This window comes from Diospyros lotus, chromosome 11, assembly GCF_014633365.1.
Source record: "Diospyros lotus cultivar Yz01 chromosome 11, ASM1463336v1, whole genome shotgun sequence".
Taxonomy (NCBI): Eukaryota; Viridiplantae; Streptophyta; class Magnoliopsida; order Ericales; family Ebenaceae; genus Diospyros; species Diospyros lotus.
Genome location: NC_068348.1, coordinates 19,010,679 through 19,026,466, shown reverse-complemented (window position 1 = coordinate 19,026,466; position 15,788 = coordinate 19,010,679). Strand labels below are relative to the sequence as shown.

The 15,788-nt window shown below is 37.6% G+C and overlaps 2 protein-coding genes across 2 annotated transcripts; one reads left to right on the top strand and one right to left on the bottom strand.

The window, feature by feature from the left end:
- Positions 1 to 4,281: 4,281 nt before the first annotated feature.
- On the bottom strand, positions 4,282 to 5,292 carry LOC127812761 (uncharacterized). Its single transcript, XM_052353287.1, has one exon. The coding sequence runs from the start codon at positions 5,290 to 5,292 to the stop codon at positions 4,282 to 4,284; it is 1,011 nt and encodes a 336-aa protein (XP_052209247.1).
- A 7,802-nt stretch (positions 5,293 to 13,094) lies between these two features.
- LOC127813388 (ethylene-responsive transcription factor ERF105-like) lies at positions 13,095 to 14,366 on the top strand. The gene has a single exon (XM_052354336.1). The coding sequence runs from the start codon at positions 13,204 to 13,206 to the stop codon at positions 14,119 to 14,121; it is 918 nt and encodes a 305-aa protein (XP_052210296.1). The 5' UTR covers positions 13,095 to 13,203; the 3' UTR covers positions 14,122 to 14,366.
- The last annotated feature ends 1,422 nt before the right edge of the window (positions 14,367 to 15,788 follow it).

Genomic DNA, 15,788 nt, shown 5'->3' with positions numbered 1-15,788 from the left:
TGAGGAACCCCAAACCTCAGGTTTCAATAAGCACCCCAAATCCATGAATTTGGGAAAAATCAATTCCTCTAAGCCCATGAGTTTGGGAAAAACTATTTTTTTCGAAATCATAAATTCGGGAGAATTGCATTCTCCCAAAGCTATGGATTCGGGAGAATGCAATTCTCCCTAATTCAATTATATAATATATTATATAATATTATACTATATAATATGTATATAGAATGCAATTGTATCCATTCTCCCGAACTCATGGATTTGGGAGAATGGATACTATTATATGTATATTATATTATTATATATATAAAATGATTTTGTATATAAATTATTCCAAATCATTGTTCCCCAAATCTTTGGATTAATATTATATTTATTTTTTTAATTAATGTTGCTTTAATCTTAATTTTTCTTTTAAGTTAATTTTAATTTTTGATACCAATAAATCAACATAATCTGATCCAAATTTCATTGTGAGAAATTAGGTAAGTTCGGTTTCAATTTTGTACATCATTTACTTTCATATTTTATATCATTAGTATTATTGCTTTCATATTTTTCAAGAAACTCCTTACCCTCGAAGGGCGAGATTCAGGGAACCCCATACCCCTCCCGAATCTCGTTGTTCGGGGGATTAGGGGTTCCTTGAACCCCGCAGTTCGGGGAACCCTTAATCCCCCGAACAACGAGATTCGGGGGGTATGGGGTTCCCTGAATCTCGCCCTTCGGGAAGCCCTCACCTCCCTAACAGCGAGATTTGGGGGTGAGGGGTTCCCCTAATCCCCCGAAAGAGAGGCATTACTTAGTTCTAAGATTTTGGGGAATTCTAATGAAAAAGGTGGGCAAGGCAAGCGAAGTGGGCGACGACCAGAGGTCGGCAATAGTCTGTGAGAGTGGTCTAAAGAAAAAGAAGAAGAAGAACAAGATTTGATGCGCGAAGAAGGAGAGCAGGAAGAATACCAGGGTTTGATGCGAAAAAGAATAACTTGGATGCGCGTGGGGTGTGTTTTTTGAGAAATGAGTGTTTAGAGAGTGTATTTGGTATATAAATAATTGGACAAAGTAATAAATGTGGTTACAAATAGTAAAATTTAATATTTTACGTGTAGTGTGATTACGAAAAGTAAAATTTATGATTGCAAATAGAATTTTTTTCTTTTTTTAACTCGGAGATAATTAAGTAAACTATTAACCAATTCTGAAGTAACACGAGGACTAATCCAGAGGGGACACGTGAACCTGCAGGAAATTCACAGAGTCTAATCTTAACAATCTGTCACAAAGATCACTTAGAAAACACCAAAGTTGCCACGTGGTGAAATCTCACGCCTCAATCATTAGGAAGAGCATGGCTCAACGGCGGCCTGGCACCAACCATGCCTTGGCCATACGCCCACGTCACATCTCAAGGAATTTCCTCTATGGAATCGCACTCGAACCACAACTATGCAAGCTATAAAAGTTAGGGAAAAATAAATGTTCAGTTGATTCAAACTAACTAAATTGAATTCATCGAATTTCTTGATTCAGTTTAATTTTTTTTTTTTTTGTGTCTGAATTTCATTCAATTAATTTTTTTTTTAAAATTTAATTTTTATGATTGAAACAACCAAACTAATCGAATTTTAAAACTATATTATTTTAATGTTTAAAAAATGAGTCATTTTTTTTATTTTATATATTTTTTATTAGTGATGATGGTTTTTGGGACCGACCATCACGTGCCATCTTTACGAATGGACCTCGAGAATCGGACTTCGAACTTGGCGATGTCGGACCTCGGTGATAGGACCTGCAAGACAATGGAGTGGCGGGACTAGGGTCCCCCGGGGTAGACTCCGACGCTCAAATCAGTAGAATAAATGCAAGTCGTAATAAATGTAAGAGCTGTGGAACTTGGCGTACCTGGTGAGAATTCTTGTCCTTTATATGTAGACCCGTTATGGGGTACTCGAGATAAACCCGTGTTGAGCGGGGACACGACTCCTAAGAATCTCGGTCAAGGTGGAACGGGTCTTGCGGCCTGGCCCGAATTTCTTGGGCTCCGCTCCGGATTGTTGATTTGCCACGTGTCAGTCTCTCAAGTGATCCATGTGGTGGGTAAGACTATTGGCGCGTAATGGTATTTTAGTAATTCTAGGTGGTGCCACATCACTTGCCCCCCACTCCTTGAGCTGAGCTGAGAATCTTGCTGGGTCGAGGAATAACTTAATTTTTGAGTTTATTTGACTGTAAATTTTTCCCAAGGTGCACAAGAGTATTTCTAAGTATGAGACAACCAAACCCCAAACTCTCCAAGTTAGTTTTTTTTTCCTTCCTTTGCCTTTTCTATTTATATTATTTTTATTTTATTTTATTATTTTTTACTTTTATCTTTCTTTCCCTATTATTATTATTTTTTTTAAAAATGCATTTTCTTCCTCGGCCAAGCAAAGGTCTGCCTGGACGAGGTTGGCCTGGCCAAGCCTCGACCATGGCCGAGGTCGACCATGGCCGAGCACCTGGCCAAGCTCGGCCATGGCTCAGGCACGGCCAGGACTGACCTGGCCGCCCTCAGCCAGGGCTGGCCTGGCCGAGATCGGCCATGGCCAACCTCCCTTAGGGTGCTTGCCCCCTACTCGTTTGCTTGCCTTTTTTTTTTTAATATATACATATATAGATATATTGGGTCGGCCATGGCCGACCTTTGGGGCTTTTGCCCCCTTTCTTACTTTTTCTAATAATTTTTTTTAAATATATATATATTTATATACTTTAATGTAAATGCATATATATATGTATGCTGAGGTCGGCTATGGCCGACCTTGGGGCACCTGCCCCATTTTTTTTTATATATATATTTATTTAATATATATATATAAATTTATTAATAACACAAAATAAGTCGACTAACCAATTTCTTTAGCTTTTCTTTGTCGCAGGCGTGGTTCGAGATTTTTCAAGCTAAGTCACGTCTGTTGAGCTCCTTTTGGCTTGTGTCCAGCTGTGGTTTTCCTTCCCTGACCTCTGTGTTTCTTCTCTTGGTCAGGCTGAGATATCCTCTAGTGGGATTCCTTGGTCTGGCTGATCAGGCTGAGATATCCTCTTGTCAAGATAGGATCCCTTGGTCTCTTGACCTTTAGATTTCAGTCACTCCCACACAGAAGAGGGTGCTGGGCTTTGATTTTTTTTTTTTTTCAACCGTTAGTCCACCTTCGGCTTGGAAATGGCTTAGGATCCTGACCCTTGGATTCTTGTCACTCCCTCGTCGAGGAAGGTGTTGAGTTTCTTCCGGCCGTTAGTCCACCTTCTACTTGTGGACGGCCTAGGGCACTTGACCCTTGGATTTTAGCCACTCCCTCACGGAGGAGGGTGTTGGGCTAGAGTTTTTCCGTAGCCATTAGTCCATCTTCGGCTTGTGGACGGCTTAGAGCTCGTGACCCTTGGATTTTAGCCACTTTCTCCCGAAGAAGGGTGTCGGACTAGAGTTTTTCCTTGGCCATTAGTCCATCTTCGGCTCGTGGACGGCCTAGGGCTCGTGACCCTTGGATTTTAGCCACTCCCTTGCGAAGAAGGGTATCGAGCTCAAGTTTTTCCTTGGCCATTAGTCCATCTTCGGCTTGTGGACGGCCTAGGGTTCATGACCCTTGGATTTTTGTCACTCCCTCGTCGAGGAGGGTGTTGAGTTTCTTCTAGCCGTTAGTCCACCTTCTACTTGTGGACGGCCTAGGGCACTTGACCCTTGGATTTTAGCCACTCTCTCGCGGAGGAGGGTGTTAGGCTAGAGTTTTTCCTTGGCCATTAGTCCATCTTCGGCTCGTGGACGGCCTAGGGCTCGTGACCATTGCATTTTAGCCATTCCCTCGCGAAGAAGGGTGTCGGGCTAAAGTTTTTCCTTGGCCATTAGTCCACCTTCGGGGACGGCTAGGGCTCGTGACTCTTGGATGAGTTTTTCCGTGGCCATTAGTCCACCTTTGGGGACGGCCTAGGGCTTGTAACCCTTGGATGAGTTTTTCCGTGGCCATTAGTCCATCTTTGGGGACGGCCTAGGGCTTGTAACCCTTGGATTTTTCTTTGGCGAAATGTGGCCTTCGTGGGATTGCTATTAGATGGAGAGAATTCGAAGTCTTGCCATTAGTCGTAAAAGAAAGGGTACAAAGAGGTTCGAGGAATTCCCCTTCTCATTGAAAAAACTTCCTTAAGTTTTGGACATTCCAGGTATGCTTTAAGGACTTGCTTTCCATGTCTTCTAGTTGATATGCCTCCCAAACTTAAGGATTCTATCACCCGGTACGGTCTCGGAGCTCATCGATCCCCAGCGGGGCTGTTTTCCTTCTCTCCGGGACGGTGTCCAACTTCGCTCTCGGAAGCGATCCCGAGTAGGAGACCTTCTCCTATATCCGACTTGGACTCAACTCTACCCGAACTCACGCCTTCTTGACCAACGAAATCTCGGAGGTAACCCTGGTTGATAAGCTCCTGAATCTCTTCTTTTAACTGGATGCAGTCCTCTGTAACATGACCATGGTCGCGGTGGAAACGATAATACTTCCTTTTACTTCGAGTGTTGGGTGGAAACCTCAGTGGTGGAGGACGTTGTAGATAATCCTTATCCTCTAATGCTAGTAAAATCTCTGCTCGACTGGCGTTGAGGGGAGTGTAACTCATCGGGTTTCCCCGGGCACCCCCAAAACCCGGGCGATCTGGAGCTCGGGAGGGGCGGTAGTCCGTCTTCTGTTCCACCACTGGCTTTTTCTTCTCATTCTCTCTTTCTTTCTTGTTAGGTTGTTCAGCCCGCTTTACCTTCATCACCTCTTCAGCATTGATGTATTTGTTAGCCCGTGTAAGGGATTCTGTGAAAGTACAAGGTGGAGTCTTGGCCAAGGACTGAGCGAATGGTCCAGCCCTCAAGCCATTCTGGAGAGCCACCATTGCGATCCGCTGATCGAACTCGTCAATGCTCAATGCCTCCTCATTAAATCTAGCCACGAAATCCCTTAGGAATTCACCCTGGTTTTGCTTGATATTCACCAAAGCCATGGAAGACTTCCGGTGGCGCTTCAAGGGAGCGTAATGGGCTAGGAAACAGGTCTTTAGCTCTTCCCAGTTGTTGATGGAACGATGGGGAAGACAAGAGTACCAAGTCCGGGCATGACCTCCCAAAGTAGCCGAGAATGCCCGGCACCACATCGCGTCCGACCCCAGTTGCACCAGCATGTGAGAGGAGAAAAGTTCTACGTGATCATAGGGGTCTGTGCTTCCATCATAGAGCTTGATAGATGGGATACGAAACCTTTCTGGTGGAACCTCTGACATGATGCCCTTGCTCAAGGGTTGGTAAGGGCCGAGGCGGGGCAGCTCTTCCTTTCCCTTTTTGAGTTCCTGGACTTGCCTCTCTAGGAAACGCAGTCACCTCTCTTGAGAAGTCCCTCCTTCTCGTGAAGGGGAAGAAGTAGATCCTGCCACCTCAGAGGAGTGGATTTCTTGGCCTGACTGGCGGGATTGACGAGGCTCCCAAGTAGGAGGAGGCGACTGGTGCTCCGCCCTCTGAGAGGGCACATGCGGACGATGTTGTTCATTCTGGTGTAAATAACCAGTCAACAACTCTGTTAACTGTTGGACCTGATTCTCCAACCTGGTGAGTCGATCCTCTGGCATTGGATTGGCCGAAAGTGGTGGATTCTCCCCTTGCGGTGAGGCCTCTAAATTAGCCTCAGCCTAGCTTCGAGTCACATCCCTTCGGGGAGCCATGTAGGTAGTTATGGCCAGGAGCGAAAGTTGTGTGATACCTGTGGAAAGACCGAGGTCCGAGGTGAGGAGTTGAAGTCGGAAGCGCGAGGTAGGGAAAGAAGAGGCTGGCGAGTCTGGACGTCGGCCCCACGGTGGGCGCCAAATGATGATGGTTTTTGGGACCGACCACCACGTGCCACCTCTCCGAATGGACCTCGGGAATCAGACCTCGGACTTGGTGATGTCGGACCTGCAAGATAATGGAGTGGCGGGGCTAGGGTCCCCCGGGGTGGACTCCGACGCTCAAATCAGTAGAATAAATGCAAGTCGTAATAAATGTAAGAGTTGTGGAACTTGGTGTACCTGGTGAGAATTCTTGTCTTTTATATGTAGACCCGTTATGGGGTACCCGGGATAAATCCGTGTTGAGCGGGGACACGACTCCCGAGAATCTCGGTCAAGGTGGAACGGGTCTTGCAGCCTGGCCCGGATTTCTCGGGCTCCGCTCCGGATTGTTGACTTGCCACGTGTCAGTCTCTCAAGGGATCCATGTGGCAGGTAAGACTATTGGCGCGTAGGGGTATTTTGGTAATTCTAGGTGGTGCCACATCAATTAGTTATTTTGATTTTTTTTATTTTTTAATTTAATCAATTTAATTCAATTTATACAATTTGGTTTAGTTTTTTAGTTATCAACTTATTCGATTTAATGAGTCGGTTCAATTCAATTTTACTTCTTCATTCGATTTAATCGGTTAATGAATTTCGATAGATAACCAAACCAACCATTTACACATCTCTAATAAAAGCCTTAAATTCTCCCGAGACAAGTAAGCATTTAGTACTACTCCTTTTGTTACTCTATTCCCCTTTGCTCATATTCTCGTTACTAAATACTAATTTAACGACCAAAGTTTATTCCACCATGAGGCTTGATTTTTTGTCTTATTACATTTTCTACTTAGATTGCCCCTATAACATGCTTCCATGCTAAGCACCCCCTACGTGGAGTGAACAAAACAATCAACTCGTGAATACTCCTAGTTCATAGGTGAAAGAACTAATGTATACTCAAGAGGGGAGTGAATTGAATTTACAAAATTTTTCTTGATTTAAAAAAGACTTTAAGAAAATAGTTTGAACTTTTCAATATATGAAAATTGATGGTTTAAATAAAGTCTCGAGAGAAAATGACGTGAGAAAGAGTAAAATAAATTTGATACAAAAAGGATTTACTCTTTTAGGGTTTCAAAAAATTGTTGATGTGAATTGCAAAACTTAAATCAAAGATGTAAAATGGAACTTCTTGTTAAAAAGAAAAGTAGTGCTAAAACAAAAGAAAAATAACAATGCAACATATAGCAAATTAATAGTAGTTCGGCCTGAATCAGCCAACTCCACTCTCTTGTCTGCTCACCAAGGATTTAGCAATCCATTTAATTTTTCCAGACTCGGCTATAACATTAGCTTTTCATAAGTGCAGCTAATTAAGCTTTTCACAACTACAATCGATTTTTAAAGGCTCAACTGAAACCACTATCTTTTACAGGATCAAACGTAACCTTTTATCTTTTCAAAGAATTAGGTGTAATCTCTTACCTTTTAGGGCTCAAACCTAACCACAACAAGATAGGAAAGAATTACAATTTGAAACACAACGAGAAGTGTTTACAAGATAGAGCTTAAATATAGAGATTGGCTTTTCACAATAAAAGAAAAAAGAAAAAAAAAAAGAGATAAAAGAATATAAAGAATGTAAGCACTCTTTCTTTCTTTTTTGGATTGAGAATGAAAGATTTGAACAATTTCTTTGACTCAAGTTAGTTGAAAGAATTCAAGAACGGTAGCCTTTATCTTCAACTTCATTTTCTTTTATAGTTGTTGTAATAAAGATAGAAATTTACAAAGATGATTTTCTTTTCTTTATAAAATAATTATTAGAATATTTAAATATCATGCTTATTGATTTATGAAAATTTTGGAGCCTTTTTCAAATGCTAAACAGTCCAATTTGTACCTTAAAAGCACGTGCAACAGTTAGTGTAACAACTATAAAATTTGAATTCAACAGCCATTCACTCGACTAACTCAAGTTCTTACTTGACTAATGAAAGTCAATAATCCATTATCAAACTCCAATAATCGATTAACTTTGTCAGCATTCTATTATATCCATCAAATACTCTAATAAGCTCACTAGATACTTGAGTAAACTTGAGATATAGAGAGTTTGTATAAAATACTCGACTATTACTCACTAATAGTCGATTATCTATCAATATACACTCGATTACTCTCAAAGAATACTTAATTATGTACAACTCTTAATCGATTACAAAGGCATAACACCTGATTATCACATAAATCACTTGATTAATTTTGATATAGTCGAAACCTTTCAATAAACACTCGATTAACACAAGCATTCTCTCGAGTGACATTCAAATATATATTGTTTTGAATATCATCAAAACAATTTCTAAGACATCATAAACATTCAACATAAATATAAAACTCAATTTTCTCATTAAGAACAACACAACATATAACTAATAGCTTAACATAAAGATTAAACTCAAATACATAGGATGCTTAAAACACAAGTGACGTTTGTGAAAGTTGATTATCTCCAACTTTCCAATCACTCATTTGGTTATATTAAAATCCTTAGAGGAGATATTTTTTAAGGCACATGATTTTTTATAACAAGTTGAGAATAATATATGTTACTCAACTAAATGAATTCCTTTATATAGATTCAAATACGAATCACTCTGGTAGGCTCATTAAATCACAACATGTATAAAGACACAACATAAATAATCACATTCACTTTGTGAATCATGCTCATGAAATATTCATAAATCAAGTATTTGACCATTACTTGACGAGAATGAAGCACACAAAATATTGCAAAAATGTTGAGCAAAAAATATATTATTTAACAGCATAGCACATCATACATCACAAAGATACTCTAGCTTGATTATTATGAAATCTCATTTATTTATCAAGACAAAGCACACATAAGATAAACAAATTCTATAGGCTTTAAAGCTTCATGACTTATCAAAATAAGAACATATATAAGCTTAATAAATCATATATGATTTCTATACTATAAACTCTAAGTCATTTACACACAAATGCTACTAATGCATATTTTGAGCAATTATTGGAAGATAGAATATTTAGAATAATATTACTCAAATACATTAAACCTAAGCATGAACAACACTAGAAAATATTACTTAGAACACATACAACATTTAAATTTATTCAAGAAATATTCAGACTATGCTTAATTTTATCTATATTCTTATTTGAGTGAATAACTTATCGCTCGACTACAAGCTTGAAATCAATTATTCTATTTTTAATAAATAAAATCTCAAATGTTCTTCCATTAATTTTTCATAACATTGAGAGCCAAACCCAAAGCAACAAGTGGATCAATCTAGAAGGGACATGTGGACATATAGGAAATTGACATGTCAGCTAATCTTAACAATCTTTTACAAAGGCTATTTAGAAAGTATCTAGACCTATCACGTGACCTTAATTACACCTTAATCATCAAAGGGCAAGGCCACACTAGCATGCCAGCCTCAGTAGCTTGGCACCATGCGTTGGCCATACCTTGAGGTCATATCTCAAGTAAGATCTTGGTAGAAATTATACTCACTATCACTGTGCTGTGCTGATATATATATAAGCATTTACTATTACTCTTTTCGTTACTCTGTTCCCCCTTTTGCTCTCATTATTGAGTACTAATTTGTTCATTAAAATTTACTTTCAAAAACAAAAACTCTAAACTTACAAAAAAAAATTATAAATCATAAACAAAAATAATCCCATTTTTAAGGTTTATATGTAGCAAGTGAAATTAGTGATTCTAGAAAGTGTGGAAGGATGGGGATAGCTAAGTAAACGCAAGCAGATAGGGAAATATTTTCGATGCGAAATAGAAATAGTGAAACGATATTTAAAAAAAAAAAATAGAAATGAAAACGTGAGGTAAAGGGTAAATTAAAAAAATATAGGAATTTTTTTATAAATATAATTTTTAATATAAAAAATAATTCAAACATAAAACAAATAAATATAAACAATAGACATAAGTTCCATAATTATTCATAGTCAATATCTTTTTCTATAAAGAATGAAAGACACTAGTTAATGATATTATTGTTGTAATTAATTTGAAAGTAAACTAAGAGCAAACCCTGGTGTCAGAGTTATGACAGTAAGTAAATTAAATTTAATAATTAAAAATAAAATAAGTAAATGATATTATTTAACATATATACATACATATCATTATATTCCTTTTCTTTTGCAACAATCTATAAATATATATATATATACATATAAAATATTATATCATTTATCACTTAAGTAGGTCTTTCTCCCTAATAAATCCTATTTCTCTCTACTCTGCCTCCCTTTCCATTGGCTACCTGTTTTTCTTCTTCTCCAACAACCGTCTCTCGCCATCGACTCTCTTGCTGCTGCCCTGACTCTCGCCTCTCACCGCTAATCGCCATTGCATCCTCCTTCTATGTTGCCTCTCATCGTCGTTGCACACCCCTTCTTCTGTTGCTATCAAGGGCGAATTTAGAAATTTATGCAAAGGGAGGCCAAAATTTCTTTTTGAGATGTGAAACTGTACATCACAGATTTTGCGATAGGCTGAAAATTTTTTTTGGACTAATTAATTATTAAAAATTATTTTTTATATAAAAAATAATTTTTTATATTAAAAATTAACTTTTTAATATAAAAAAATAATTTTAATTGTGGACTACTCTAGACTTCACATGTAAATCCGCCACTAATTGCTACTGTCACAAGTTCAAACAACAGAGAGAGTGAGAATTGGGATTCGAAAATAAAGCATTGAAAAAAGAGAAAGAAGATTGAAAAAAGAGGGAATATTGGGATTTATGAATTTCGTTGTCAGAAACGTGTTTTTGGCCATTTTATGTAATTTGTAGAATGACTCTAAAATATTTCGTAAATTAAAAAAATGATCTAAAAAATATTTTGAGTCATTTTTTTATTTTTAAATAATTTAAAAATACTAAAACGACGCCTTTGAACCCTTTTTTGCGCAACACATGTAAATACAATGTCCCAACAAATTTGGTGGAACTGGCAGGCAAAGAGAGGCGCAGGGGCAAAAATGTTAGAAAGCCTATTCGGGTGTCACGTCACTTGATATTTCCCAGTGATGTATCGTTATTTAGTGTTTAAATATAATAATAATTGCCAAGAGAGTGAGTGATTTGAATTGTCCCCAGTGTTAAGGGCATAAATTATCTTGACTCGCTCGAGTCATCAACTGTCTTGATGGTCCTCTCTAAGCATTATATAATATTTTTATTTTAACCATTTACCCTTATTTTTATATATATTTTTTAAATGAAGTATTTTTTTTTTTATTATGTTCCATTATTAACATCATCAACCACCCCGCCCCTCTTTTAAAACTACACTAAAGAAATAAATTAAAAGATGTATCCAAGTAATTAAGATGATAGATCTTAACATCACCAATGTCATTAGTGAGATATTCTTATTATGATGTATTATTGAGCCACGTTTAAAATTTTATGAAGTATTCAAGACGGGGACTTAATCTGCCCGCAAATTGGTGCTTCATTCGTAGCTCTGTGCGTGGGCAATGCTTCCGAATAGATATTATTTGTCATGTCTTGATCCTAAGTTATCTTTTAGAATAAAATTGTTTATAAAATAAATAAATAAATATATATATATATTGATATATCAGCGAAAACCATGGACCAACCACATGTGGCCACGTTGCATCCCAGATGCATGTGGATGGAGTGTCTCCAGCTCCATGGAATTAGCCAAACCAGCCCTTTCAATAATGATATTTAGTTTTGTAAAATAGTTCAAATTACTAATTCTAAGGGTCAATTACATAAATAGTCAATCAATTTTACTCTCGATTACTATTTAGTTACTAAATTTTAAAATATTACTTGTTAGTCACTTATTTTTCACATACATTTCTCATCCATCATTTTTTTAACTCATCTTTAATTGCGGGTAATGGTTATGCAGATGTGTTAAATAGAAAACACACATGAAACTGATGTGGATTGATTGTCTAAGGGTTAATTATATAAATAATTACTCAATTTTGCTTTCAATTACTATTTAGTCATTGAACTTTAAAATGTTATCCGTTAGTCACTCGTCTTTCAAAAATATTTTTCACCCATCACTCATTAACTTATTATTAATTGTGGTTAACGGTTATGCACGTGTGAAAAACACACATGACGCTGATATGGGTTTCTTGTGCATTAACTATCAATCACAAGTCAACATGTGTCACTAACCCATGTGCCCATGAAACCAGAATCGAGCAATGGTGGTGGCGAACGTTAGAAGAGATGGCGACAGCAGTTGCGTCGGAGGCGAACAGTGGTCGCTACAGTCCAACTCTTAGAATTGCTGATTGCGGTGGCTTTAATGGTGGCAAAAGTTTGTGGCGACGTCTGCGTTAAAGGCTAACAGCTGTGAACTACGGGTGCCAAGGTGACAAACTAAAGGAGAGAGATAGAGAAATGGGGGAGAAATAAGGAGAAATTGTGGGTTTCATCATGGGTTAGTGACATGTGTTGACTTGTGATTGGCAGTTAATGCACAATCAACCCACAGCGTCACATGTGTTTTTTGTTTGACACGTGTGCATAACTGTTAGTCGCAATTAACGGTGAGTTAATGAGTGATGGATGAGAAATGTTTTTGAAAGATGAGTATCTAATCGGTAATATTTTAAAGTTCAGTAACTAAATACACATCAGCGCCACGTGTGTTTTTCGTTTGACACGTGTGTATAACTATTAGCCACAATTAACGGTAAATTAACGAGTGATGGATGAGAAACGTTTTTAAAAGATGAGTGTCTAATCTGTAATATTTTAAAATTCAATGACTAAATAGTAATCGAGAGCAAAGTTGATTGATTATTTATGTAATTGACCCTTGCACAATTAACTCGCATCACCGCCACATTTGTATTTTGTTTGACATATGTGCATGACCATTAGCCGTAATTAACAATGAGTTAACGAGTGATGGATGAGAAATATTTTTGAAAGATGAGTAGCTAACATGTAATATTTTAAAATTTAGTAACTAAATAGTAATCTAGAGCAAAATTGAATAATTATTTGTGTAATTGACCCCTAATCTTACTATTTCGTTCTTAATATTTTTTTATTACCTTCTTAATTTGTTGAAGGGAAGACTTTTTCCCTATTCGTCCACGGCTGATCAAATTGATTCTCTCCTCTCTCTATAAATACGTTTCCCACTCTTCCCTTCGCTCCCATTCCCCCGTGAACTTGGCCTTTCCTCTCCCGCTTATTCTCTCTCTTTCTTTCTTCTTCCCCTCTTGATTTTCAAGTCAGAGAGAGAGAGAGAGAGAGAGATCGCTTCGCGAAGGAATCACTCATGGCGGCACCGGACGAGGTCTCGATTCTGCAACTTATCAGGCAACATCTCCTCGGTGAGATCTCTCCTTCCGCTGATCAGAAGTCTTGTTCTGAGGCTCCTTGCTCGAGCTCTCTATCCGATTCCGTTGCTTCTCAGACGGCTAGCTGTGACTCTCCGAGGACTACGTTTTCTGATTACCTTAACTCAAACCGACTTAACAATATCGAATCCCTCGATTTCGTACCTAATTCCATCGGTTTCGACCAAAATATAATTGATTTAGTTGAAATTGAATCGAAGCCGATGATAACTGATCTCCTTACCACCCCGGAGTCGGTTATTTCCAGTAGCGAACCGAGTTCTAGGTCGATTTTCGTCCAGCTACCTCCGCCAGTGAGGAAACTGGACTGGCTGGAGTTCCGCTGGTCGACTGAACTTGCGGTTTCCGTGGAAAAACCGGAGGATCCAAGGCACTACAGAGGCGTCCGCCGGAGGCCGTGGGGGAAATTCGCGGCTGAGATCCGAGATCCGAAGCGCCGGGGATCCAGAATCTGGCTGGGGACATTCGACACCGCCATTGAGGCCGCCAAGGCCTACGATCGAGCCGCTTTCAAGATGCGCAGCAGCAAAGCCATTCTCAATTTCCCTCTCGAAGCTGGAAAATGGCGGCTCGAAGCAGCAGCCACCGCGCCTGGCGGCGAAAATAGGCGACCGGAGGTTGAACAACAACCAAAGCGAAGGCTGAGGAAGAAAGTGAAGTCACCGGAATCTGATTCATTGGTGACGAGTCGTCAGACCACTACTGGTCCTTTAACGCCATCAAGTGGGCCTGCCGTGTGGGATCAGAATCCGAACGGTTTCTGTAACGTGACGCCAATATCGCCGTTATGTTATCTCCAAAGCACAGCCAATATTGGTATTTTTCACAGCTTATGATCATCAAAACAAAACATGAGCGCGGAGTGCAGTGAAATTACTCTCTTTCACCTGTGAGCTTGGCAGATGATGAGAAGGTTACTATTTTGTATAAAAACAGTTTGTGAAAAAAAAGGGACTGGTTTCTGCAGATTTATTGTGATGAATTTTCAATTTTAATTAATTAATCATCCAATCATAGATAATGGAACGAGATCCAGGCATACGCAGAGAGCTACATAAAAACTGCCCCCTCAGGTTTACAGAAATTGTACTTATGCCCCAATATTTAAAAAATCTTTTCAAGTTGCCCCTCTCAAGTTTGCAAAAAGTTCATGTAAGCTATAATATTTGATTTTTTTCCTCAAAATTCCCCCTTAAATATATATAATTATGTGTCAATTTGTAAAAGAAGAAAAAAATTGAGTAACTAATAAAAAAGAAAACGACAATAAGTAACTATTTAATCCTCACTAAATTATGTATGTATTTTTAAGTGAAAAGTTTAATTTTTAATAGGTTACAATAAATAATTTTTTTAAGTGAAAAACAATATATATTAGATTAATTGTTATATTTTTAAAATAAAAATTTGATAGTTAGATGATAAAAAAAATGAAAAAAAAATTGAGTTGAGATAAATTACTTAAAAAAGATTTTCTTATTGATCATTTATTAATAAAATATTTAAATTATTATCGGAATAAGAAAAAAAATATATGTAGAATATACTTACAAAAAAAAATGTTATCAAGTACCATTATACATGTCCTTAAAGAAAAATATTTTAAAAATTAACAATCACTTAAAATATAATATAAGAAAATTAATTATTCAATTAAAATATGATACACTACGATATTGAAATAAAAAAAAATTGTCTGATCGACTATAGGTCTTGTATTTACCACTTAATACAAAGGAAAATAAAAATAACATAAATTTTGTTATTCTTCAATTATTTGAGAAGAATCAATGTAGATGCATGCAATATAATCTTTTCGTTTTTTTTTTTAACTTGGGGTGGCCGAGCTTCACCGACTAATTTCAGGGACGGGGTGACCTTCCCCTCTGATGTACCTCCTAGATAAATTCGGATACGGACACAATTTATATACAATCAGAACTTCATATAAAATTTTAAATACTTTATCACTGCACTATATTCGTAGAAGCAATATAATCTTATTTTGTTTAGATAAAACATGAAAATGGACAAAACAAGAGAATAAAATCACAATTACACCTTTCTACTCTCACAATAAATAAGGTAACGTAGTAAAAATAATAAAATTATTAATAAATATTGTTCACTCCCCTTTCTAACGCCCGAAATTGGGATATAAGAAAAATAAAATGCTAGAAATGATGATAAGATGGTATCGTGTATTCTCTTCTAGCTGCTAGATCTCTAGCACCATTCTAGAACTTGAATTATTAATCTAAATAAGAAAAGTAGCGTTTGTGTCTATTTGTCTCGTCCATTCCCTCTCAACCCACCCGTCTAAACTTTACCTTTGTAATAACTAAGTTTAATTTGGAATGATGCGTGCGCAAGAGGTTGATGAATAATAAGTAACATTGAATTTGATTAGGCTGAGTTGGGACCGGAGACTTAGAAAATGCAACAATATCATTAATAATTACCTTCTTGCACACTCAACGACAACTTTTCAACTAATCAGAAT